The sequence below is a fragment of the Trematomus bernacchii genome, unplaced genomic scaffold, assembly GCF_902827165.1.
Source record: "Trematomus bernacchii unplaced genomic scaffold, fTreBer1.1, whole genome shotgun sequence".
Lineage (NCBI taxonomy): Eukaryota > Metazoa > Chordata > Actinopteri > Perciformes > Nototheniidae > Trematomus > Trematomus bernacchii.
The window spans coordinates 9,636,395-9,662,196 of NW_022987564.1; the positions used below are offsets into that span (position 1 = coordinate 9,636,395).

Sequence of the window (25,802 nt, forward strand, 5' to 3'; positions counted from 1 at the left end):
ACCACCCTTAAAGAGACAGGACACAATAAAGTAAACTTTTCCAGTCGGATCTGCTTTACTCCGCCCCCAACCTAACACACACACACACACACACACACACACACACACACACACACACACACACACACACACACACACACACACACACAATTCAGTGAAAAAACTCTTATTTGACTTGAGGAAATTAATTATCTGCAAAGGGCAAATTAAGCAACTGTAGCAGCAAATATTAAATGGAACAAAACCAGAAGTACATTTGGTTTAGTTATACGTGCAAACTGTTAGTTAACTAACTAAATGTATGAACAAGAATCTGCTAAAAGTATGGATTCCAGCATTAACAGAATATGGAAATATTATGTAAGAAAATGTGAGATTTGTACATTATAAAAGAAAGGATGTAAAATAAAATGTACGATTAAATGTGATATAAATGCAAATTATAACAAAAATAGAACTTTGAGAGTACGACGCAGGGTCAACATGCAGATGTGCTTGAAATAACATACAAAATGTCCATAAAAGCAAATGTAAACGTTTTGCTGATTTTCTTTTTGAATCAACGACACAACTGCTGCTTGGGTTTGCCTTAAGCGAGATCATCCAGCTCAATGAGCCACAGTGCAGCAAACAGTTGCTCAACCACAAATAAGAAATTATATATGTGCCTGCAGCTCTTTTCAACCCAGTATAGTGCCAACGTTCTTAACAGTAAGGAAATAGAGACATACTTTATAGAGAAACCACAGCATCCCTTATATGTGGAGGTTGTGCGGGCTGCTGCTGATAAGGTATCTAGATCATTTCAATGATTACAATTATCTCACCTAATGTCAACACTTTTAAATATATTTTACCTATTTAAGGTTACATGTTATTTGAACATCTAACCACTAGGTGGCAGTAACACATTAACGTGTGTCTGTGTGGCAGCATGGTGGCATCACATGTGTTTGAATGGATGCCGGAGGTATTCATTAGTTGCCTGCGCTGCTTCTTTTGAGTGGGGTTGATGACCCCCAGCTACCACAGATTATTCCCAATTATAGGACCATAGACAAAGAATCAGCAGGCAAACCTTTTTGAGTTGTGATGTGACCCATTATAGTGTTTAAATATGTGCTCATAAGGGCCCTAGTGTGGATATGAGTCTGAATTCATGCTGTTTCATCAGAAGGGTTTTACAGGCCTGAATAGGTAAACATATGTAGTAAATATATACCCACAAGTATATGTAATTTAATGCAACAATTTGAGCATGAATGCTTAATTTATTTTAGTTGCATGCATTTACTCCTGCAATCTATTACTACATCTTTTTTTTATCAATGAGCTCAATGGTGTAGATCTGAGAGTCTGCACAGTCACAAAGTCAACTCTCATTAGCTTTTAAAATGCCCAATACAACGGTTAACAGTTGGTGAAGAGGAGTTAGCTGTGAAGTGATTGACACCAAGCCAGAGCACCAGGGAAGGTGCACATCAGCAGCTTACCTGCTCTCACTCTTATGTAATGTCCTCACCTGAACTTAACTTCTCCTCTTCTCCTTCCTGCAGCTCCTCCCCCCCCTCCCCCTGTCTTCTTACTCCTCCATTTGTCTGTCACTCTTCTACATCTCCGCTCTCCTACACCTCCCTCAACCTTCTTCCTCCTGGCTCTCTCCCAAACCTTCCCCTCTTTTATCTATCCTGACCAGAGTCATTAAAACGTTCATAAGGCCAGTTCAGATTGCCAGACAAGTTCCGGTTTGATCTGCCGCCATGTTTGAAAGCAGGTGCACCTTTTAGCAAAGTGCTGACTCGCGTAGTGCAAAATGCAATTAATGATTCAGCTTTTTGGATATTGTTGACAACGCTCTTCTCTGATCAATAAGCAAACATGGCAGAATAATCCATTTCCCATCTAGAGGTCAAAGAGCAGGTTTTTTTGTATTTTAAGCTGATGCATTACACATTTCATCTTTCAATTATTACCACCACTGATAATGAACACTCGACTCAGAATGAATTGTGTTGCATGTCATGGTCTCAGGTGAGGAGTTATACCTGTGGTGTCACAGCTATCACAACACATCACAGAGGGACCTGCTCACGTGAGTCAGCAGCCTCATCATTACTCAGCTTATTGTCGCTGCAGAGCTCTTTGAAGGCAGGTAGTCGTTGATTTTCACTCTGCCTCTTCTGAGCAGATAAAAATAAAACTCTAAAACAATGCACGTGACTTTGCAGGATGTATACATGGTGATAGTGCTTTGGTGTCATATCTGCTTTCTTGTATTTTCTTGCAGCAGTAAAATGCACTGAAACAAGACAGGAAGAATGATCTATATATAACTCGTTTCTACTGTCAAGCCATGAAACAAACAAATCTAAGTGATTTTATAAAGGGATGATGATGCAGGTGAATGCTTCTTGTATTCACGAACCATTAGCTAGTTAATTCTGTCCAGAAACAGAGTCATGTTAGAGTCTTGTGTGGGGTGCTAAATGAATTATTTTGGAAATATAATTTAAGTTGAATTGTATTTAATTGGGAAATTCAACTTGTTTTAGAGATGTTGTTACAATCATGCACAGTCATGAATCTTTTAAATCAATAGCTGGCACTTCCCCAAGTAATAAAGCTTTTTACAGACCCTGCTTCCACTATAAAGAATTTAAATCTTTTACTTGAAAAAAAGCCTCCCTTTTCTTTACTCTTTTCATGTTGGTGTTAACACTTCCTCTCCAAATACTGCTGAACCGGGTAGCACACATCTGCAGGACAGCAATATAAGTTTCTGTGTTAAATTAAAATGTGCATTTCTGTGCAGGTTTCCTCTAAAAATGAATTTGCCTCCTCTGATGTATTTTTTGACATGTTCCGAGGAGTTCCCCTCCTGCAGGTGCTGTTGCCTTGCAGCAATTCAACAGAGAGTTCACACCTGTCTGCCTAACGGTTGTGAAGAAGCTCAACAGGCATCCTTCAGCATGTCCTAGTTGAGAATAAATTCACCTGCTGGGTAATCCAGTCAGCCGGAGCATTAGTCTGCTGCTCGTGACGCACAGGTCGACTCAGTGGAGCCGTCATGGTTCTCTTTTTTACTGCTAGAAGATGACCTGGCCTGTCAATAACACAACTTCCAGTGGATCATATTACTAATGATTGGCAGTAACTAAGCACATTTACTTGAGTACTTTATACCTGCCTGCCTGTTCAATTATTGCACGTCACAGGAGTCTTTGAAGTTGGTATCTTGACAGCTATGAGTACTAACAATAACCATGTTTGGTGTTTACATTATCAATGATTATTGTGATTGGTTTTGAAGGAACCCTTAAGAGACAGGCTAATATGGCTACTTGTGCTGCTAGGTGCTTTGCTGGAAAATAGTAGGCTGGGCTTTTTGGTAGGATGATTTTCTAAATATTACTTGCACTTCAGGGCTTTTCCAATTTACCCAAGCCTCAAGTAAAAACATTTTGACTTTCTTTTCCCATTTATTTAATTACTTTTGTTGTTTTAGTTATATAACTATAATAACAAATATTCTCAACAAATAATTGACCATGTATATTTGGTTAAGATAAAACTTGATTGATCCCTTGGTGAAATGTACAAGCTACCCATCAACCATTATAATGCAATAATATATATTATTGGGAAATGGCTTGTTGAGCAGAATACTAACACATGTTGCAATTTAATGCATTTTCTTTAAACTTAAGTAACATTTTAAATGCAGTGTATAGAATGTCTTCACTGCATTGTTACTTCTTGTATAAGTGAAATGTACTTCTCACCACTCAAGATCAGATATAGTTTAGTCATTTTGCCAGTCAGTAGAAACGTGATGAAGTGTAACAGTAACCCTGACAAAGTCAATGCCGTCTTCTTTGGTTGTTAAGAGCTTCTGAATGTCTAACTTTCAGACACCTCTATAAGATCACATTAATCGGCCATGGGTTGCCTGCCAGAGAGCTTAGCTCACTACAAAACACTCCTCAGGGCAGCATAAGGTTAGCTCTGTGTGGTTAGATAACAGATAATCAGTGAGAAGAGGTGTTCGCTCCTCTGCCGTGCAGCTCAGTAGCTTCTCCAACAAGCACCAGATACTTAGCCTGGTCCCTAAAGCCGCTGTTACCTAATGACAGAGTCCTGATGGAGCCACAGGCCGGCTGATTTAGACCATCCAGTTCAAAGCTTCTTGGTTTATGAGCCGTGGCAGACCAGGCCTTACTGGTTTATGTGTGTGTTTGTGGGTGAAGAGTTGGGGATGGCTCTACAGTCACATCAATGTTATGCAAACCTATTAGAGGTTGCAGTGCTATAGCTCCAGAGTGCTCAGGGCTCGCCCGCAGGGTCACACTCAAGATGACCTCTCAGTGAATAATGTGGCCTGCTGGTAAAAAGGAAACGAGTGATAATCACAGTATCACAATGTCAAACAGTGCTACCATGACTCAAATTACTCACTCTGAAACTGCATTCATAAAGCGGTCAGAGTCTCAGGTTCAATCATTGAATATGGATTTTCTGACACTTCTTTAGCTATGTGTTTGTTTGTTTGTTTGTTTGTTTGTATATTTGCTAAGGCTGCAACTAACCATCATTAAGAGTATTGATTAATCTGCAAATCATTGTATGGACTAAACTATTAATCGTCTGGTTGGTACATTTTAAATTAAAGCCTAAAGTGTTATTATGATATAAAACAGAACAAATTGAACCCTAGCCAAATTTAAAGAGCATCAGCATTTTCTGCCAATTTTGACGATTAATCCATCAACAAAATAAAGTTATTTATTTTTATTCAATTTTTTTGTTACTGATTATGATCACAGATTCTATAGCACTCTATGTACAGAACAGTCTTTGAAAACTTGATGCTGATTCATGTTTAAAAGGATGACCATGTAACTTTGAGACAAATATACAACAATGATCTGCAACATTGGCAGGTTGAGTCTTTCTGAGGTACTTTGTGTATCTGTTCCCCCTCATTTCTTCTTATCTCCCTGTTGTTTATAAGAAAGGCAAAATGAACCCCAGAAAATCACTTTTATACCCAACAGGGGTTGAATGTGCACACAACCTTTTCCACAGATGATACTTGTTCATATTATTGGAGCGTGACATGCTCGGTTTGATTTTATAGTTATTTCAGAATCTGAATCAAAATACCTTTATTTCATCCCACAGAGGGGAAACTTGCATTTGTTACTGCAAGAAAAGAGCCAAAGACAGCTTAATGTTATATGCATTACAAAAAGAATAAAGATACAACATTTCAAAGAAAATGTACACAATTGACCAAATACACATCCTGTAACAGTTCTGAGATATAGCAGCCAGGTATATATTGCACAGTTATTAACGGCATTAGATAACGTTCAAAGCTATTTATTTGGATTGTTCATCATTGCTGAGAAGTGCAACATGACATTTCTATTTGAAGCTAAATGGATGTCTGCCTGCATGTGTCTAGGCTTTTCAGACATTCATAACTTGTCTGTTGTGTTAAGTTTTTGAATGCATCCAGTGAATCATTCATATATGAGTGAGGTCAGTAGTTTGATGACTCAGCAGGGCCGTGTACTTTATAAGGCCGTTAAGAAAATGCTTGCTAGAACACCGACTGAATAAGCCCCGTGGCTTTGACTTCCACTAATCATCTTAGGCAATGCATGGCTCCCAAGATGCCTGCATGGGAACACCTTTACTGGGCCGCAGCATACGACTGGTGGTACTGTCACCATAATCATGCAATGCTTAACAATGCAATACTTTTATCATGTTGTTGCTCAAACAAACAGATATGTAAATGAATGCAAACATTTTTTATTAAGTCTTAAACTTTTTTCTTTATGATTTTAATTCCTGCAAAGTACAAGACTGTTGCAAGAACCTCAAAGAAACGCGGTAATTTGCATAATGCATGCAAACTAAATGTTAGACTTCATTAGAAGAAGAGAATCTTGGCAGGTGAAATCTCAAGTTATTCGGTATGCACTGCACCGCTGCAAACACAGCTAATAATTCAGCTTTACATTTAAAACGTTTGAAATGCTGCTTTAAGAGGTTTTATGTTTTTGTTTTATTCATATCTAACAACAACAATGTTAACATTGCTCATGCCTTGTGAGGGAAATGAATATATAGGCATTATAAAAATGAGAAATTATAAAAACCAGGAAGAATCTAGTGCACTTTTTTGTTAGAAAAAAATAAGATACAATAAATAAAGACAGCAATTGAGTTACAGAGCAAAGGTAATAAAGACATTTGGGGATGTTCAATACAGAGTATACCATATAACAAAAACCATATACAATAAATAGAAATATGAAAGTTCTAGGTTTTGTTTATGGGGTAATGTATGTGCTAAAACAAACCAGTTTGAAATAAAATATAAAACTGTTCTTATTCCTGTTATATTTGGAAAATGCTATAAAAGCACGTCAACTTTACTAACTCTTTGCTACCACAATATAATTAATATTTACAGTGGTGTTCAGTAAGTACATTTTCTCATGTAGGCCTACTGTACTTAAGTACCATTTTGACATTTGTACTTTACTTGAGTATTAATTCCATTTTATGTTGGACTTTGTACTTCTACTCCACTAAAATGTAAGGTTAATATTCTACTTTTACTCGACTACATTTTTGTAGTAGGCCTACCTTTGGTTACTGGCAGATATAGATTAATGATAAACAATATGATCAACACTCAAATAAAATAAGACTTTAGTTACCCAGCAGTATACAAAGTAATTAAAACTAGCTGCACCTTCACCAGGTTGATAAACACATCAATAATTATATTTAAAAACATGTAATATATATGATTGTGAAATGAGCCGGTGTGCATCATGAGTACATTTTACTTTTGTTACTTTAAGTATATTTTGATGCTAATAGCCTACAACTTTTGTACTTTTACTTAACTTGAGTCACATTTGCAATGCAGGACTTTTACTTGTAACAGAGTATTCCTACACTCTGGTTGTTCTACTTTTACTTAAGTACAAGATATGAGTACTTCTTCCACCTCTGCACATTATAATTAATATTTAAATAGCCAGGCCTAGTAGTACAACCTTACTGTGTGAATTGTTTTATACGCTGATCTTGTTGCCGGGCCAACGCGGCTTCCTATTGGCCGCCGCAGTACCACGTGACAGTCCTGACGTCACGGTGAGTGTCTGCAGGCTGAGCGGAGTATGTGCAGCGGAAAAAGCTGAGAGAGTGTGGACTGATAGCAAGCCGGGAAACTGCAGCTCCTGAGAGGCTCCTGCTGCTAGCTGTTGCCCTCCTAAAGTCTGTGAAACTTTTCACTGCTGAGACGCGAAGTAATGGACAATTAGAGAGACATTCAACAGGCTTTCAACAGCTACTTAAAAGCGAGGTAAGTTGTCGCTCACGCTGTCCCTCCCTCCCTCGCTGTTTGTCCGCTTCCTGTTACTTTTTTTGTTGTTGCTTGGACCTCAGGTGAGATGAGTTACAAGCTTCAACTGTAACTTTACAGACTTGTATTGGTCTGCATAATAGTATGTTATTCTATTAATTGCAGCAGCGTTACAAGATGGTAGCAGCGGATAACGCTTTACCTAGATTTGGATGAGGCTGCTCTTCTTTCCTAAATTAACTTCCAGGGTAGCCGGTAGCAGAGGTGCTGTGTGTCCTTACACACTTTTCATATTTATTTGTAGAATGAGTGAGGACAGGAAGTGGAAAAGGAGTCCTCCACAAACACACGTCTGAGTGAGGTGAGGCAGGGTATCTCCTTTCAGCAAACACATCAGTCACTCAGTGGACTAAAACAGGACAGAGGAGGTAGCTTTATTGGACTGCTGATAGGCTACTTTATCTTGGATTGAAATGCTTTGCTGTGCATGAATGCCTGTGGTGGATGTACTGTCAAATATATGGTCAGTGTGGTAGCAGTGAGATCATGTTTTCACTGAAATGAGGTGAGTAGCTTCCCAGGATTACAAGGTATAACATATATTTAAGTCAGGGCATCAAATAAAAGCTAAAAGATTAAATATTTGACAATGATTTTGATAATCTATGTATCTATTTACCTCCTTTCCTATGATCATTTACATTTTTTTAGCAGGTTTTAGATTCTCAAATGTGAGGATTTGTAGGATGTTTGTAATTTGTTTTGTTTGTTGCAGTGAACCACATTTATATAAAAATTGATCTCCACAAAATGTTCTGCTACAATTTCGCATGAGCCCAAGTTGAGGTCTTTAAACAGCTAGTTTTATCTGACAACAGTCCCAAATATAAAATATAAAAGTATTGTTGAAGCAAATAATCAATTCATTTATAAAATGTCAACGTATAATAATAAATAAATAATGAAAACAGTCATTAGTTTAATCCCTACATTGCATTGCTTATTCAGTGGAGCGTATTGGTTTCAGGTTTCCGTTAAGACTGAGGTTTAAAAGTGGCTTGTTGTATTAAGAGGCTCTATGCAAATTAACTTTTTGTTAGCTGTTGGTTTGTAGTTATTGAACTGGTTTAGTTTGTGATGTGGGATGTAAACAAGAAACCTGCCATGAGTGAATTTCCTCTGGCTGTCTCTGTGAAATGTTCTTGTAATGATCAGAGTGTTTGATCAAGTGAAAGAGACAAATAAACATTAAAGTGACAAGAAAAGCACAAGCTCATGACATAAAATGACAGATGTAGTAGTTGGATATGAGATAAAAAACACAAAAAGACACACAGACTGGTTTTGCTATCTTTGAGTCACTGTGGCATCCGAACATCTGATGTTTTTTTAGGACATTAAATCTCAGTCCAGCTACTCCTCTCACCTCAGGAAGCCAACACAACATGGCAAGAATCATTTAAAGACCAGCGGAGGTGTGGACACAAGGGTGTAGTCGAGATAATAGCCCCCTTGGTGTCGGAAGCATCTCTTCAAACATTTCAAGATGCTGAACTCTTACAAATGTGTGCTAAATTTGAACAGATGTTCTATTCCTGTGTGCGTGGGTTTGTTTTGGGCCAGTCTGACCACATTGGCAGCGTCCTCTGTAGTTATGTTTGTCTGTGCAGCAGTCAGTGCTCTTTCAGTTGAAGTGGACCTTGTTTTTTAGAGATAGGAGTCAGGGAGAGCGATTGGAAAAAACAAGGATGAGTGTTAGATTAAACAGAGAGCTTCAAATGTTGAGATAATGATAGATTCTGGGCTGTCAGACTGCTGATATTTTGGATAGAAAGCCGCAGTTAACACACGCTCTGCAGCATATATCACTGGCAGAGCAGGGTGGGAGTTGTTTAGTCATCGGACAGATTGACATTTCCATCTCCAGAGCCTTTGTCTTTTCAACAGGCTGTTTCAGAGAGAGGCACATTTAGATATTCAGTGCAAAGTAAACGCCACTCCTCGTGCAATGAGTGACAATTTGCTGCGAGTGTGTCAGTGTGTGTGTGTGCCCAAGCCTGGGTCTGTTGCAGCTCTGTCTGCCTTCTTGCAGTTGTTGTCAGTGACCATTTTTTTTTTAATCTTGTTCTCATTCGCTCCCTCATAATGACCTCTCTGTCATGATTGTGGTTTTCTGCAGCGCCTTGACGCACAAAGCTCTCCGGCTGACAATTGGAGCTCATGTGTGCTGCATTATGATGAAGTTGCTGCCTCGGGTTTCTCAAATTAGCAGGATGAATAGGATTTAGAGAAGAGAAGGAATGGACTTTGTCAACCAAAGAAAACACAATGTTATTAATTTAGAGTGCTGTAAATGAAAATAAACTAACATCCAGAGAAACCAAATCCTGTCAATTGTACAAAAACTAATCTTAACACACGTTTCACATCACGGAAGGCCATTGAAATGACAACTAGAAGCAGAAATGAAGGAAGGACATTGATTAACCCAAATATTAAGGGAGTGTATGAGGATTTTGGGGCTATTTTTAGAGCTGTTGCTATGAATGTTACTTTAAAGTGTGAATTGGCCCCCAGCGTCACTTTGATGTGAAACGTTCTTGTGTTTGCAAAAAGCTGGCTGCAATTTATGATTCATTTCATTATGAATTATGACCAGCTGCTGATTAATTTCTCAATTCATCTTTCAGTGTTCATATATCTCTATAGGTACGTGTTCTTGTTTTGTCTGACCATCAGTCCAAAAACCAAAAGATATTACATTTCCTATAATATGACTCAAAACAAACAGTAAATCCTCACATTGGAGAATTTGAAAGCAGAGGGAAATAATAAAAAAAGATTAATCAATTGTCTTAATATTGCAAATTATTTTGTGTCAGTTAATCCACTAAAGGTTTCAGCTCCAGACTGGAAAATGTTTGTGTCAATGGAATCAAAATCATACAAACCAGTAGATTATTTTCACTTTTAGCTGCTGCAAAGTCACATTTGTTCTTACTATTATTACGTATATCACTCTCTAACACTATTTACTAATCCTTTTTTTACTATTTGAGTCAGTTGGAGCTGTACATCTCTACAACCTTATTTGACTGATGTGCCATGATAAGTATTTTCCAAACCCTCTGCTGAATTTAGTTCCCAAGACACTGTGGCACAGATTGGCCTGACGGTAGACTGGTCCTGACCCTACGCTAAATAACTCAGGAGATAAAGTTGCAGGCAGATATTCAGGCAGCCGCTGAAGCACGCTGAACAGCCCTCATCATGATACTTGTAACGTGAGCACGGGGCTCTTGCAGCTGCGTTTGATGGCGGTTTGAAATGTGCTGCTGACCAGACATGTGATCGCACACGAGCTGCGGCCAGGAGATGTTTAAAGAGAGGGACGTGCACGGAGTATTCATACCATAGACTGTATGATTCATACGTGCCAGACTTATGAGAGTAATGGCGGTCAGAAACACAACATTTTTCTTTGGTCCTTGTGTTTATTTGTAGCTTCTTTTAAAGAAAAAACACATTGGTGTGGTGGTCTGAATTTGAGTCTGATGTGCTGTAGGGCCTCTCTATTGTTAGTTATTTTTGTCATCCTGCGCTGTGCTTAACTGCATTTTAATCACACTGATTAATTTGTGGCAGATTATTATCGCTGTCACAGTTGAGACGTCAACCAACTTTGTTTTTGTGTGTAGGTATCTTTTAATTTTCAAACTAGACATCATGAGAGAACAGCAATTCTACATTAGGGATTTTTTTGTCACCTTTCGGAACCATCGAGAAGACAGAAAATAAATTGGCAATAAGTTTGCTCATTAGTTCATCGTAAACAACATTATTTTATGTAAAAAATGGTCTTAAAGCCACATATTTCAGCTTCTCAATTGTGAATTAGATGTTCTCTTCATGCTGTTCTAGCTCTAGGCTCCTGCAAAAATAGATGATGCAAAACATTAAATACGTGCCTAAATAGCAGAGAAGAAAGTGAGTGATTGTGATGTCGCCATCATCAAAATCATGTGTCTGTGTAAAAGACTGTATGTCTGTTTCTGGCGTTCAAAATCACATTTGACATGTCCTCGCCTAAACCTCTGTGATGTCTTATCAAAGCTGAAATGAAACATCATTATTTAATAGCGACCTCTGGGTGAATATCACACGGCAGATCTTGCAGGTTTAATAATTGCGTCCTTGTTAGGTCGGGAAGGACTGGCTTTACCTCCGCAGCCTGATCGCAGACGGATCATATTGCATTATGAACGTGTCATTCATAAACTAACCATCTGTGATCAGGTCTTCTTCAGCTCCCCCCCCCCCCCCCCCCTCTCAGCTTTCTTCTGCTTTCTGCTCTTGGATTATCTGTGGGACCTTTGGGTTTAGATTTACCTGCAGGATATAAATGGAGACTTCTGGCGGTTACATAAGTGGACAACAAGATGTTCTGGGATGGTGGCGTGTCGAGGGCTTTTCATTCGAGCAGCAAGAATGAGTCAACCTCTCAGATGCTGCTGTAAAACATATTTGCTGCAGAGTTGTGTGGGATTTCAGCTTTTAAACCAGTAATTCAATAGTATAATGTTATATAATTGGCTTAAAAAATGAAACATTTTATATATAATTTAATATTGAAAAGTGTTAAGAACTAAGATTTGGTATCACATGTTCGGGTCAAATTTTTGGAGTTGTTTCTAAGTACTCATGATTATTTTCATTATGAATGCATTATCTTTATATTAATGATCAAACCAATAATTACGTGGTCCATAAAATGCATTCACAGCTTCCCAGTGGACGTTTTCATAATTATATAAAAATAGATATATTTGGTAATACTTGTTTTTTGTCACCATCAGTCCAAAACGAAAATAGATATCCCTTTTGCTATCAATTAAGAATTTATTTGATAAAATTATTATTACCGGTAGATTAATGATATTGAACAATCAAAACGTTTTTTATTTATTAGTTTACTATTTTTTATCATCAATTCATATTTGTCTCAACCTGAAATGCTAAACAGACACTGTTTGCAGCTCAAATGTGAGGATTTGCTGCTTTTCTTAATGTATTATTTGATAATAATCACTGTTGGTTGGGAAAGACAATTAAAGAAGTGATCTTGATGTCTAAAGAGGAATACTATGAGGCATTGCTGTATGTTATTAGTTGTAGTGTTAGTTAAATCTGTCTCAAAGCCCCGCAGGTTGATCTTGTCCTGCTAAACGTCTGAACATGTGTGTCCTGTTGCTGTTATTAGAAACTGAAAGTGACCGCATGGATTATACATGCAGTCTATGATTATACCTGCACAGGTCACCTCTCAGGCCTGTTCCCCTCGCAGAGGCACTCACGAGGTTAAACAAGTGCCGGGTGCTCACTCGTTGTCTTGACCTTATGAGACGGCAGAGACTTGGCTAAACCACGTGACCTTTCCACTTGTCAAAGCCTCCGTTATGTAACAGTGTCATCAGAGGTCTGCCAGCAGCAGCAGCAGCAGCAGCAGGTAAGAGTCTTAACGTTAATTGTAGGCAGTGATCTCTGGGAGACAGAAATAGCTGAGTTCTTAGGGATGACTAGTTAAAGGGATGTTCAGTGGAGGTCTGAGCCCTCATCCCATCATTTCTTCCTTTTGAAATGCACAGCATAGTGAGAGAGGGGTGGTGTGCAGTGTAAGCATAATATGTTAAGTTACATAAGGGCTGCAAGTAACCATTTTCAGTGTCAAAAAAGTGTGAAAAGTCTCAATTCCTGATTGTCCAATTTATGTCTTTACCTGTCTTGTTTTGTCAGTCCGAAACAAAAGATATTCAGTTTAATATGATATATAACACAGAAAAATAGTTAATCTACAGAACAGCATTTTTTGCCATTATTGCATCAAAACAATACTTCAACAGTTAATAAAACATCGTTTTTTTCTGCTGTTAACTAATCGTGGCAGTTCTACATTTATAAAACATTCATTTGGCAGTCAAAACAACCTACATGTTTACCCATACATACTATACTGAACACATGCAGCCATACCTGCATGTTTGTAGACTGTGGGAGGAAACGAAAACCCACAGGGAGAAACATGCAAACTCCACGCTGAAAATACACCCAGCCGTGAAGTCTAAAAGCAAGCAAAACGTGTTTAAATCAGTGAAAAACGTGCCTTTTTAGTAAAGAGAGAGCATCCAGTGTGAGAGTTAACAGCTCATCACACAGTAAAGCTGCAACTAATTATTTTCATTATCAATTAATCAGTTCTCCGTAAAAGCACCAAATTAGTTTAATAATATGTTGTTATAAAGCCAGTAAGAGCAACACTAATTAACCTTCCCTGGCTCATGCAGAGTAATGGGGATTGAATAATGTTATTCGGCTCTGTTTGTGTAAACAGTCTGGCTAAAAGCAAACAATTAAACAAGCCGTCTGCACAGAAAGTATAATTAAATGCTACTGTTAATCATCGGCGGCATATAAAGTAACGCTTCTCTGTCAACCTGCTGCCCAAAACAAGAGTTATTGTTTGGTCAGTAAACATTACAACACAACCTCAGTAATCATTACAGCGCTCCACACAATCCATTAAAACATTAAAATGCAGTTTGCAGAGTGTGTGGCGGTTGTGGTCACCAATGGAAACAAATGGATGAAATTAAAAGAGGATATCAGGATGACGTCAACTGTTTATTAGGAGAATATCTAATAGAAAGTTGACGTCAGTATCTGTGTGTGTTTAAGGTACATTTACTGAGCTGGTTTTGAGTTTTCACTGCATTTTAAGCATTTAGATCAGGGATGGGCAAATGGCGGCCCGCAAATGGCGGCCCTCAGATTAATTAATAAACAACGTAATTAAAAAAAAGTACTGATACCGTCCACTAGACTCCTAGTTACGTCGCGAGCTGCGTTCATGATTTCGTTCGGCAGCCAAATACCGCAAAATAATCTGTGACGCGTTTGTGTGTATTGTTTGTTTCCCGGGGAAACACTCACAAGAAACACCGGCTGTTGTTATGCCTGCTGTGATGTTAAGTTACCGCTTGTAATTATGCCTTTACAAGCTTCAAAGTTGTATTTATCATCTGAATCTGGCGAAACAAGTTTAATATTCTAAAAACCAAGACTTTGTTTATTTGAAAACAAACTGTTACGGACCCTGCCGTGTTATTTAGTGGGAATGCTGATACAGCATTCCAACTACTTGTTCTTCGACGCACGAAATTCTTTATTATTCCGCCGGGTTATTTTGCGCCTCTTCTGCTCCCACATTCCACATCGCCGAAACTCTGTTCAAACATCAAAATGTTCAGCTCGGTCGGGAATCGATGGCTATTACTTTTCTTATTCATAACTTTCATAATTCCAGAGATATATCCCATAATTCATCAAATTGTTAACATGGACATACAACCTGGATAAATAAAGGTTTGAAATGAAATGGAAGTCAATGGAGAAACTCTTCAGACTTGAAAAATCTTCATGCGACTTCAACTGCTAACTGTTCCTTCATACTTTCACTCAGAAACCTCATTCCAACTTTAAAATGTTACACATCTTTCTGACATTATTCGTGTAACATAACTTTTAAATCTGATTCATTCTTTTAGAGATATTAAACATTGTTCAGACCTCGGTAAAGAGGCCTTCTTTTAGAGTGCGTGATGTCACAGCTAGAGTGGAGGACAGATTTAATTTTGCCTTCATATTTTCTTTTAAATAAACTTCGCTTGTATGTCACCGGTCCATGCCTCAACAGCTTTATGCCAAATCTGAGATCTCACCATAGGCTGTTGCCATGGAAACGCATCCCTCGCCATAAAACGGGATGTCGCTGTAGCTCCAATGGACACGGTCCGGTCGTCCCACAATCTTCACCTGTATATCACCTCTCCATGCCTCCACAGCTCTACGTCAAATCTGACATCTCACCATATGCCGTTTCCATGGAAACGCATCCCTCGCCATAAAACACGATGTTGACGTAACGCCTATGAAAAGGGTCAAAACAGCACCAGACTTCAGATAATGGTTAACGGTCCAGCCCTCAACAGCTCTACGTCAATTATGGGGTGTTATCATATGCCGTTTCCATGGAAACGCATCCCTCGCCATAAAAGACGATGCCACTATAACTCCTATGAAAATGTTAAAAAAGTGCTCAAACTTCACATGTGTGCTAACAGTCCGGCCGTGAAGACATCTACGGGACAGTTTTGAGTTTTCTTCAATTGCCGTTGCCATGGCAACACAATGCTCACCATGAAACACGGTTTTCTCATAACTTCAGTGAAAATGCTCCAAACGGCCCAAAACTTCACAGGTTTGGGAACGATACAGCCATCAACTCATCTAAGCGTGTTATGGGATGTCATCAAATGCCGTTGGCATGGCGACAGATCATTCACCATCAAGTTAGTTCGAAAGTTTGCATTTCAAATATTCTGCTGCTTTTCCAAGCCTTTTTACTTTCTTTTCTTCTCTCATCACACATTCAAGCCCCCAGTGTTCATGTATAATTTCAATCGAAATTCTTCACTTTCTTCTTACATTTCAGCATAGCAGTTTGGCGTCAGCTTTTCAGCATAAAGCATTCCCACAAGCAATTTCTTCAGGAATTGCATTCTCTAGTCTATGATTACTATACGCTTTTCATTCATAATTTCAGCGGGAGGGAGGGGGAGCAGTGCTGAGGAACAGCAGAGATTGACAGGCGCCTGTGTTGACATTCCCCTTATTGTGTTTTAGGTTCAAGTTAGACAACTAATGTCTGGGTTAGTGTTCATGACTTCATGTTTATCTCATCTTAATGGTTAATCTCAATGCGCACACATTTTCCGTGCTTTCCAATAGTTTAAAATAGTTTTATTCCACTGTTAAATAACCTGTTCAATACAAACATACCACTTGTAAAAATGAAATGACATTTCTGTGAACTGATATTTGTTTAGTGAGCTTATTAGAGGATGTTCCCTGAAAGATTGTAAAATGTCAATGAAGATGTCAGACTTAGTATATTTGTTAATAATTACATACAATACATGGAATTTGTGTGTGTGTGTTCCAAGTGAATCTGCGGCCCCCTGGTGGCCAGTACATAAATGATGTGGCCCCCACCACCATCCAAGTTGCCCATGGCAGAACAATACTTTCTAAAAAAACAACAAATTCCACTGTGAGCTCACAAACCATAGAGAGGCGAAGTCCCTCCCTTTCCGGGGGAGCTCCATGGGACCTTATTTCGGAAAAAGTATGTATTGAAGTCAATGGGGAGAGAAAGATTATCTTTCGATTCCGTTTGAATTGTGCCACGAATTACACATATGATGTTTGTCAATTTAAAAGATAATTTTGCAAGTCAAAAAAAAAAAAATGTGTCGTAAAAACTGAAGTAACACTTTTTTGTGTGTGAAACCACTCGAACTACATCTTCCTTGCACCACACACCAAGACGGCCGTCACGTTGGCACACTTCACTTCTTTCTATCAGAATGAGGCGAAAAGTATTAAAAGAGCTGAAAATCACTACAAGTCTGGGCATGTTGAGAGCTGTACATACACACAAGGGGAGTTAGTCGGTTCCGTAAGAGCCAGCATGCGGGACCGGGGTTCTGGGATTTGTAGTCTTTTTAGTTGCGTATTTTTCATAGTCTTATATTTCAAAAAGTTTTACGACAAACTGTGACTTTTTTGACATGGAAATTATTATTTAAGATTGACAAACATCATGTGTGTATTTCGTGGCACAATTCAGACGGGATCGAAAGATACGTTTTCTCTCCCCATTGACTTCAATACATAATTTTTCCGAAATAAGGTCCCATGATGAAGTAGATGGGCGGGACTTCGCCTCTCTTTTGCTTGCTGTGAATGTAAGTTTGTTTTCTTCGTGTGGCAATGGCATCATATATAACATGAGACTTTAGATATCATATCATGGATGTTACCCTGATCATATGGCAGTCCAGATACAAGTTGACTAGGAAAGAGATAAGAAGACTTTATTTATCCCGAAGGAAATTGTTGTGCCAGAGTAACACAAATACAATAAACACAGCAGCATAATAGTAAAACTGTACACTAAAAGCGCAGTAAAAAGAGCAATTAAATATCTACAGAAAGGCTGAGGTAAACCTGCGGACCTTTAAACGGATAGGAGGAAAAGTCCTATGTAAATACATTTATGAATACAAATACATTTGATTGCAAGAAACAAACAGTGTGAGGGGGAAAAAGTAACACCTTCAGTTCTTAGATTAGCAGAAAAAAGCATAATGATAACAACTCAATCCAGTTATAGTAGGAGCTTCAGCGTCCTCCTTACTGGGACATTTAAATGGAACCAAATAGTTATTATTGGTTACACCTTACCAAAAGGCCCACAGCTACAGTCCATAAAAGGGGTCTGATCAGGTAATAACTGAAAGCACCTGTGTGGGTTCCCCATTGTTTGTTCAAATGCAATATTGTAATGGTTGAATCACTTCACTTTTCTTAACATTGCAATGATAGGTTTTACTACTGAGAGACCTGTGAACTATTTCCCCAAATTACTACTATTAGTCATCGTATAGAAGAAACTTAACTTTCTTTATGTACAGTGGAATATGTATTTGCATGTATCACAGTCCCTGTTACAGCCAACATCATGGCACTTTTTTTTGTGCAGTCTGTGCATCCCTAATCTAACAGACCCAAAACCAAAAATATGTTCTTTAGTGAAGACTAAGAAAAAGCAGCAAATTCTTACATGTGAGAGGCCGGAGGCATCAAATGTTTGGTCATTTAGTCTAAAATAACTCAAGCGATTTAATAGATGATCAAAAAAGTTTCCTACTACTTATTGGCAATACCTTTGGTGCAAATGTGACAATGTAAAAGTCCCCGTGTCACCTTACGGTCTAGAATGTTTGTTTGATTTTGTAAAATGTAAAGCCGGACATGCTTCCAGTCTTAATATCAGCCGTTCACACCGGACCCCGCTGTGTATCTGCTGCTGGGTTTTGTTCCAGGAGTGATGAGAGTGTAAACATGTGTTAATCTTCTTTTCACGCTGCTCCAGCATCCACGCTGGCGTTGAAGTGAACTATATGAGTAACAGCAGGGAACTCATTAGAGGCAGCTGCCACATTGCTAGAGCCCATTGTTTACTCTGAGTTAATTAAAGGATTATAGCTGGCTGTTTATGGAAAATGCATGTGAGTGTGAAATAAAGGGACAAGGCGGCAGAATACTTGCATTAGCAGTCAACAAAACGAATAGAACATCAGGACATTTAATTCAAAATGCAACCACTCTTTGACAGATCTACATATTCATACAGTTTCACTTAAAATGACACATTTGTTTCAGTCAATTTGTGAAGAATAGTGTTTCCACCACTCTCTTTACTGTTGAGTTTGTCACTGAAGCAGCACTTTTCATTAGCTCTAAGTACAGTAATTTACTAATAGCAAAAAGAACATATTCCCATTATGAAGTCTTATCAATCAGGCGTGGTTAATTAATGGATCCGCTGAAGTCAAATGGGATTGTACACAGTCTACATGTGCATGCAGGGATATGAATTAGATTGCTTATGTTATGATTTTTTATATTTGAGTCTGTGAACAAAATAATAAAATCCACAAACGTTAAGTGGAAACATATTGGTGACAGATTTCTCTTCCTGGAACAAACTACCAGTGATTTGCGTCGGCCTGACCTGACATTGCTGATTTTATCTGTCATTAACCTCAGCTAAGCTTAGAACAGCTTCCCTCTTCTCCTCCGCTGGTCTGACAGGGGAAAGTGCTAAGCACATTAGCTGCAGGGTTCAATTATGAACTGAGACTTCTGTCGAGTGTTAAGGCTCCATGTTCACTTTCTGCATCCACTGCGCATGTTTATTATGCGCCAGGAAAGAATAAAAAGTCCAGTTGAATTTGAGGTTTACTTCATATCTATATATCTTTTTACGTAGGTATATTTTTAAAACTAGGCTGATCTTGATTATTATTACAGAGGAAGTGTGTGTTGTTCCTGCATGAAATGTAACGTGCAGCTGCAGAGATACACACACGCATTGGCGTGTGTGTGTGTGTGTGTGTGTGTGTGTGTGTGTGTGTGTGTGTGTGTGTGTGTGTGTGTGTGTGTGTGTGTGTGTGTGTGTGTGTGTGTGTGTGTGTGTGTGTGTGTGTGTGTGTGTGTGTGTGTGTGTGTGTGTGTGTGTGTGTGTGTGTGTGTGTGTGTGTGTGTGTGTGTGTGTGTGTGTGTGTGTGTGTGTGTGTGTGTGTGTGTGTGTGTGTGTGTGTGTGTGTGTGTGTGTGTGTGTGTGTGTGTGTGTGTGTGTGTGTGTGTGTGTGTGTGTGTGTGTGTGTGTGTCTGTTGCAGCTGCATGCGATGCTGAACCAGGCTGTGCATGAGCACAAAACCGCATGCACAACCTCATCGTGTGCATTCACTTTTATTTACTATCTTTGTGGTTATGCTCATGTTTTTTGCAACAAACTGAAAAAGATAAGTGCAGCTAAAAAAAGACACATATCTTTCAGCCTTTAAAAAGACAAAATGAAAGCAACACTTTTTCTGTAAACTCCCAAATACAGGGCAACACAAGTGACAGTGAATCTCATATAAAGTGATGATATGAAGAAAAGCACAAATAAAAGCAAGGTATAACAACAGTTTGTAGGTGCATTTACAAATGTTCCTTCATCTACATTAAAAGGAGGATATCAGGATCTTGAAAGCTTCTACCCAATTTATCGCCCTTTACACTTTGTTAACAGCTCCAAAGAACATAACGTTAGGGCACTTTATATCCTAAAACTCCCCATTTGAAATGTTTTTGCAAAGTTAGGAAGCCAAGCAGACTTTGAAGAATCTTATCTCTTAAGTATTTTAGTTGGAAGATGATGATATCCTAATTGTGAGTAGCTCGAGATCCAGAAGTTTCGATCAGGAGCTGAAAAGAGAATACATATTGATGATGATGTGTTAGTGTGGATATACAGCTTGTTCCAGTGCCCCCAGGTGGACAAACAGTTGGCTAATACAGGTTTCAACTGAATTTTTGGTGTCCAAAGAGTCGATTTTTATTATTTTGTATTTTACAAAAACAACGAAAAACCATTAATCCAGCTTTTCAAAGTGGGAAAATTCATGAAGACCTTTTGATATCGCCTTCTCCTCTCTCCCAGCTGTATCAAAGATTCTCAAGGTTATTTCAGATTATTTCTAACAACCTTTTTGTGTCCCCCTCTCTCTTTCTTTCTTCCTCATTGTCTGCAGTCTAAGTCACCGCTGCCCTCACATCGCCCACAGCCTGAACAAAAGCAGCGACCATGGGCAAACAGAACAGCAAGCTCCGTCCCGACGTCATGCAGGACCTGATGGAGAACACGGAGTTCACCGAGCACGAGATCATGGAGTGGTACAAGGGCTTCTTGCGGGACTGTCCCAGCGGCGCGCTCTCCATGGAGGAGTTCAAGAAGATCTACGCCAACTTCTTCCCCTACGGAGACGCCACCAAGTTCGCCGAACATGTCTTCCGCACGTTTGACGCCAACGGAGATGGGACTATCGACTTCAGGGAGTTCATCATCGCTCTGAGCGTGACCTCTCGTGGTCGGCTGGACCAGAAGCTGAAGTGGGCGTTCAGTATGTACGATCTGGACGGGAATGGATACATTAGCAAGGCGGAGATGCTGGAGATTGTAACGGTGGGTTTTACTCTTAAAGTCTGGAGTATTTTACCTCATTCAACCCCCCACTTTCTGCTTCTCTATCTGTTGACAGCCCTCAGTCTTTCAGTGGCCACTGCATGCCATCATAGTAGCGTCATGTTCCTCAAACTACTCAAGCAGTGAAGCAATATTTTGCTCAGCCATCCACACCAGCTGCTCCATCATATTTCCATCTGCTTCTGTGTTCTGCACCATTTGACCGCCCACAGCAGGGAAACCAGCCACTGAGTCATTTTAGAAACCAGCAGTTCCGACATTTCTCAATAACACTCATATGTGAAGCGCTTCGAGATTTGTCTTGGCAGATGAGAAGTGCTATATAAATTAAATGTATTATTATTATTATTATTATTATTATGTGATGTATTCCTAGAAGGGAGCGGCCCTCCTCTGATCCTCATATTGACTCAGCATTGCATCCAGCAGCTGTGAGTCCCCCCCCCTCCAGTGTTGCTTTACAACAGCTAGTTTAACCCAGGCCCCTCATCTTATTGGATAAACGGTTCTGACGCGCAACAGCAATCCTTTACACATGTTCGCAAATCCCAGTGCTAAAATGAGTGCTAGATAATGTGTAATCCCATTCTTTCACCAATCGTGTGTGTGTGTGTGTGTGTGTGTGTGTGTGTGTGTGTGTGTGTGTGTGTGTGTGTGTGTGTGTGTGTGTGTGTGTGTGTGTGTGTGTGTGTGTGTGTGTGTGTGTGTGTGTGTGTGTGTGTGTGTGTGTGTGTGTGTGTGTGTGTGTGTGTGTGTGTGTGTGTGTGTGTGTGTGTGTGTGTGTGTGTGTGTGTGTGTGTGTGTGTGTGTGTGTGTGTGTGTGTGTGTGTGTGTGTGTGTGTGGTGTGTGTGTGTGTGTGTGTGTGTGTGTGTGTGTGTGTGTGTGTGTGTGTGTGTGTGTGTGTGTGTTTGCTAAATGTCCAACATAGGGCAGCATTTACTTATTATTTTCATTGTGTATTTTGATGCCTGATTATAGGGTACCGCTGCAGCATCCCTTCATCTTACCATTACTCGAAAAGTAAAATATGTCCATCACAATAACCCCAAATCCAAGGTGAAGTCTTCAAATCATTGGTTTGAATAATAGTCCAAATCAAAAAGATATGTACAATCATTTAATTGCAAATATGTTGCTGAATGAATTTAATTTAGGTTCCTGTAATTTTATTCTACATTCATCTTCCTCAATGCAGCTGTCATATTAGTGACAGATATCCATAACATGGCCTAAAGATGATCACAATTGTAACAGGCTGAACCATTACCCGCCCATATAAGCCGATTATTTAAAGAACAGTTGTGTGTGTCCGTGTGATGGATGCAGATGATCCAAAGCACTCTTCATAATTTGGAGGAATATTTCACATTTTCTAACCGTCTAATAGAAAGATGTCAAGGACTGAACAACAAACATATGCAGCAACATTGATATATAGCAACAGCTTCAGTGTTCAAGTTCGTCAGAAAACCTAAACAGTGAAGCAATACATTCACTTTATCTATTTAAAAACCTAAACCATGTCTTTTAGCCCCGAGTACTTCCCTTTTTGTTTCCGCGCAGTCGCATCAGCCCCAGAGCCAAACATAAATAAGTAATCCTTTATCTCTCTTCATCCCAGAGGAGTTTTATTGATTGATGGGTCATATATATATTTCACTGCATCTTCAACAATCTAGCTGATGCAACCTTGCATTTGTGCTTCTAGCCGGACTATGAAACGTGATCAGACTGTAGACGCTTTGTTTTTGACTGAGATATCTACTATTTAAATGTAATACACCCACTTAAAACGTTAAAGAAGGTTACTGTAGGTGACTTAAAGGTGGGGTAGGTAAGTTTGAGAAACCGGCTCGAGATACACTTTTTGTTATATTCCATGGAATGCTCTTAACATCCCGATAGCAATGAATATCTTAAGTGCTTTGACAAAAAATCCATACAAATATTTCATCTGTGGAAGCCGTAATACTGTAAAAAGTACGACCAATCATTTTAGCCGGCCCGGCTAAAATAACTGGATGGCCTACCTGCCTGTCAGCCTTCCATCTGTGCACAAACTTATCTCGTGCCCTCATTGGTCATGTGCGCGTTCGTGTGTGTTGGAGGAGGGGCTCTGTAAGGAAGTGGCAGATTCTTTCCGGCTGTGTATTTTCAAATTCTAGCGCACTCGAGCTGGTTTCTCCAAAATTACCTACCCCACCTTTAACTAACCACAAACAACTCTTTTTACAATTGTAGTCTGAAACATAAAATCTTGTTTATGACTTCCTCCTCTCTGTTCCCTCTATCTTTAGGCTATTTACAAGATGGTTTCCTCTGTGATGAAGATGCCCGAGGACGAGGCTACACCGGAGAAACGAACGGACAAAATCTTCAGGCAGATGGACACAAATCGAGATGGTGAGCCTTCTTCATTCTGCCTTTGACTCTGCTGCAGTGTTTTCTGATAACACTAGCTTCTTTAAAGCCTACAACTGAACTCAGTGCCCTGTCAATCTCAGTAACACTGCACATGGAGAATATAGGCTAATTTAATTGGCATTTCATCTAACTTAACATCATAAGAAAACAATCAGCTATTACTAAAAATAGCCCAAATGATCACAAGACAACTAAAACTCACCCAATTAAATTAAAAGAAGCAGGAAATCCAGCCTATGATGCAATACTGGTCAAATCCTGTAGATGCAGTCTAAGTTGTAGCTGTTTAATAAAAGTTAAATAAAATAAATATAAATGTTTTCCGTTGTCCTCAAGGAGAACAATAATCTATATTATTTTCCACAATAGATTTATACAATGCACACATTTATTAGACGTAGAAGATTATTGTTATTAAAAACATGGATTAGTCACAGACTGTTGTAACTAAAGGAGGTTACTTATTTAAAGCTTGTTTGGCTATAGGGACGCTCCTGCTAAAACAGACTTTCCTGCACATGGGGTTTTTGGTTCATACCGTACTTTTTATTGTATTGCTATGAGCAATTGTTTAAGGAAAGTAACATCATCATGGGGAAGATATCTACTCTTTTATTTTGATTAAACATATTTTGTATCATCTTTTATCAACTGAAATGAATAAACAAAACCATTAATACTTGTCTTTCTCTCACAGGTAAATTGTCCCTTGAGGAGTTTGTTGAAGGAGCGAAAAGCGACCCCTCCATCGTCCGTACCTGCTGCATGTGTGATCCCAGCAGTGCTGGGCTGCTAGAAAACTGGACTCTTCCCCCATCATTGCTTTGATTCCTTTAACACAATTTTTAATATCTTCTCCCAGCTGACCCACCCTGAGATGGTGACATTTGATCCACTGAGCTTTAGAGGCACATGTACACACCATCCCAACACATACATACATACATACCCACATACACACATACAGACACACACCGACACGACACATCACACATACACACACCATGAACACACACACACAGCACTACAGACATACACATACACACATACACACAGACAACAGACTACCAGACAATCATGGACACACAGACACAGACTACATACAGAAAAAAAAAAAAAAAAAAAAAAATAAAAAAGAAAAAAAAATAAAAAAAAAAAAAATACAAAACAGAAAAAAAATAACACATACACACAGACAAGACACACACACACATACAGACATACACATATACACACAGTCCAATACATACATACATAACAATACACACATACATACAAGACACACATACACACATACACACATACACACATACATACACCAACCAATACTCATACATAACAGACATACACATACCACACAACACAACACATACCATACATACTATACACATACACACATACACAACATACATACACATACAACATACACACATCCACACACACACACAACACACATACATATACAACCACATACATAACACACAACACATACACATACACATACACAATACACATACAACATGACACACACACACACATACATTCATACATACATACACACACCCTACATACATACACCCACACACATACACACACACACACACACACACACACACACACACACACACACACACACACACACACACACACACACACACACACACACACACACAACATGCAACCGTAATACCAAAGCCTGCTGCAGATATAGTCTTTCAGACGCTAACATGCACATTCTGTCCATGTGCCTCTATGCCTGATCAAAATCTGCAGACAACACAGATCTCATACGTGGTACAAATATAACACAAAGGACTGAAATCCCATCAAAGACTTGTTAAACGCTGAATCAAAGTTGTGCTATCTCTGTCGGAGAAGACGGTCGACGAGGTTAATCCAACAGATTCGCGAGGTACATTGAGCCGAGTTCAAGTTTATTTTTATTTTTTGTTTTTATGCTCATTGTGTTCTCTTTTAACTGACTCGGGTTGTTGAGTGATGACTGACAGATTTTTACAAAGTATTCTAGCTTCATGTTAACACTGGAAAAAATGAAGTAAATTAGTCTGGCACTACAAGTTATCAAAGCTAACAGTATGGCTTACGTAGACAAGAGATCTGGGACGTTTAGTTTTAAAGTACAGAATAATTTAAAAAGGGATAAAAGCAGTTTCTTTTTTTTAAATGTCTATTTTGGAGGAAGGTTACATCAAACCAAAATGTACTCAGATTTCTAAATGAAGGGGAATATTTTGACTACAGGTCACAACCA

At 39.0% G+C, this 25,802-nt stretch overlaps 1 protein-coding gene across 1 annotated transcript; it reads left to right on the forward strand.

Annotated features, from left to right (window-relative positions):
* The first annotated feature begins 7,195 nt into the window (after nucleotides 1-7,195).
* ncaldb (neurocalcin delta b) lies at nucleotides 7,196-24,404 on the forward strand. The gene is made up of 4 exons (XM_034124265.1): nucleotides 7,196-7,390; nucleotides 20,654-21,084; nucleotides 23,404-23,509; nucleotides 24,228-24,404. The coding sequence occupies exons 2-4, from the start codon at nucleotides 20,707-20,709 to the stop codon at nucleotides 24,356-24,358; spliced, it is 615 nt and encodes a 204-aa protein (XP_033980156.1). The 5' UTR covers nucleotides 7,196-7,390; nucleotides 20,654-20,706; the 3' UTR covers nucleotides 24,359-24,404.
* The last annotated feature ends 1,398 nt before the right edge of the window (nucleotides 24,405-25,802 follow it).

Bases quoted from the DNA above. Each gene is read 5' to 3' on its own strand.
- ncaldb (XM_034124265.1), top strand. From the start codon at position 20,707: ATGGGCAAACAGAACAGCAAGCTCCGTCCCGACGTCATGCAGGACCTG. The intron at 21,085-23,403 runs GTGGGTTTTACT...CTCTATCTTTAG, and splicing joins AGATGCTGGAGATTGTAACG to GCTATTTACAAGATGGTTTC. The intron at 23,510-24,227 runs GTGAGCCTTCTT...TTTCTCTCACAG, and splicing joins GATGGACACAAATCGAGATG to GTAAATTGTCCCTTGAGGAG.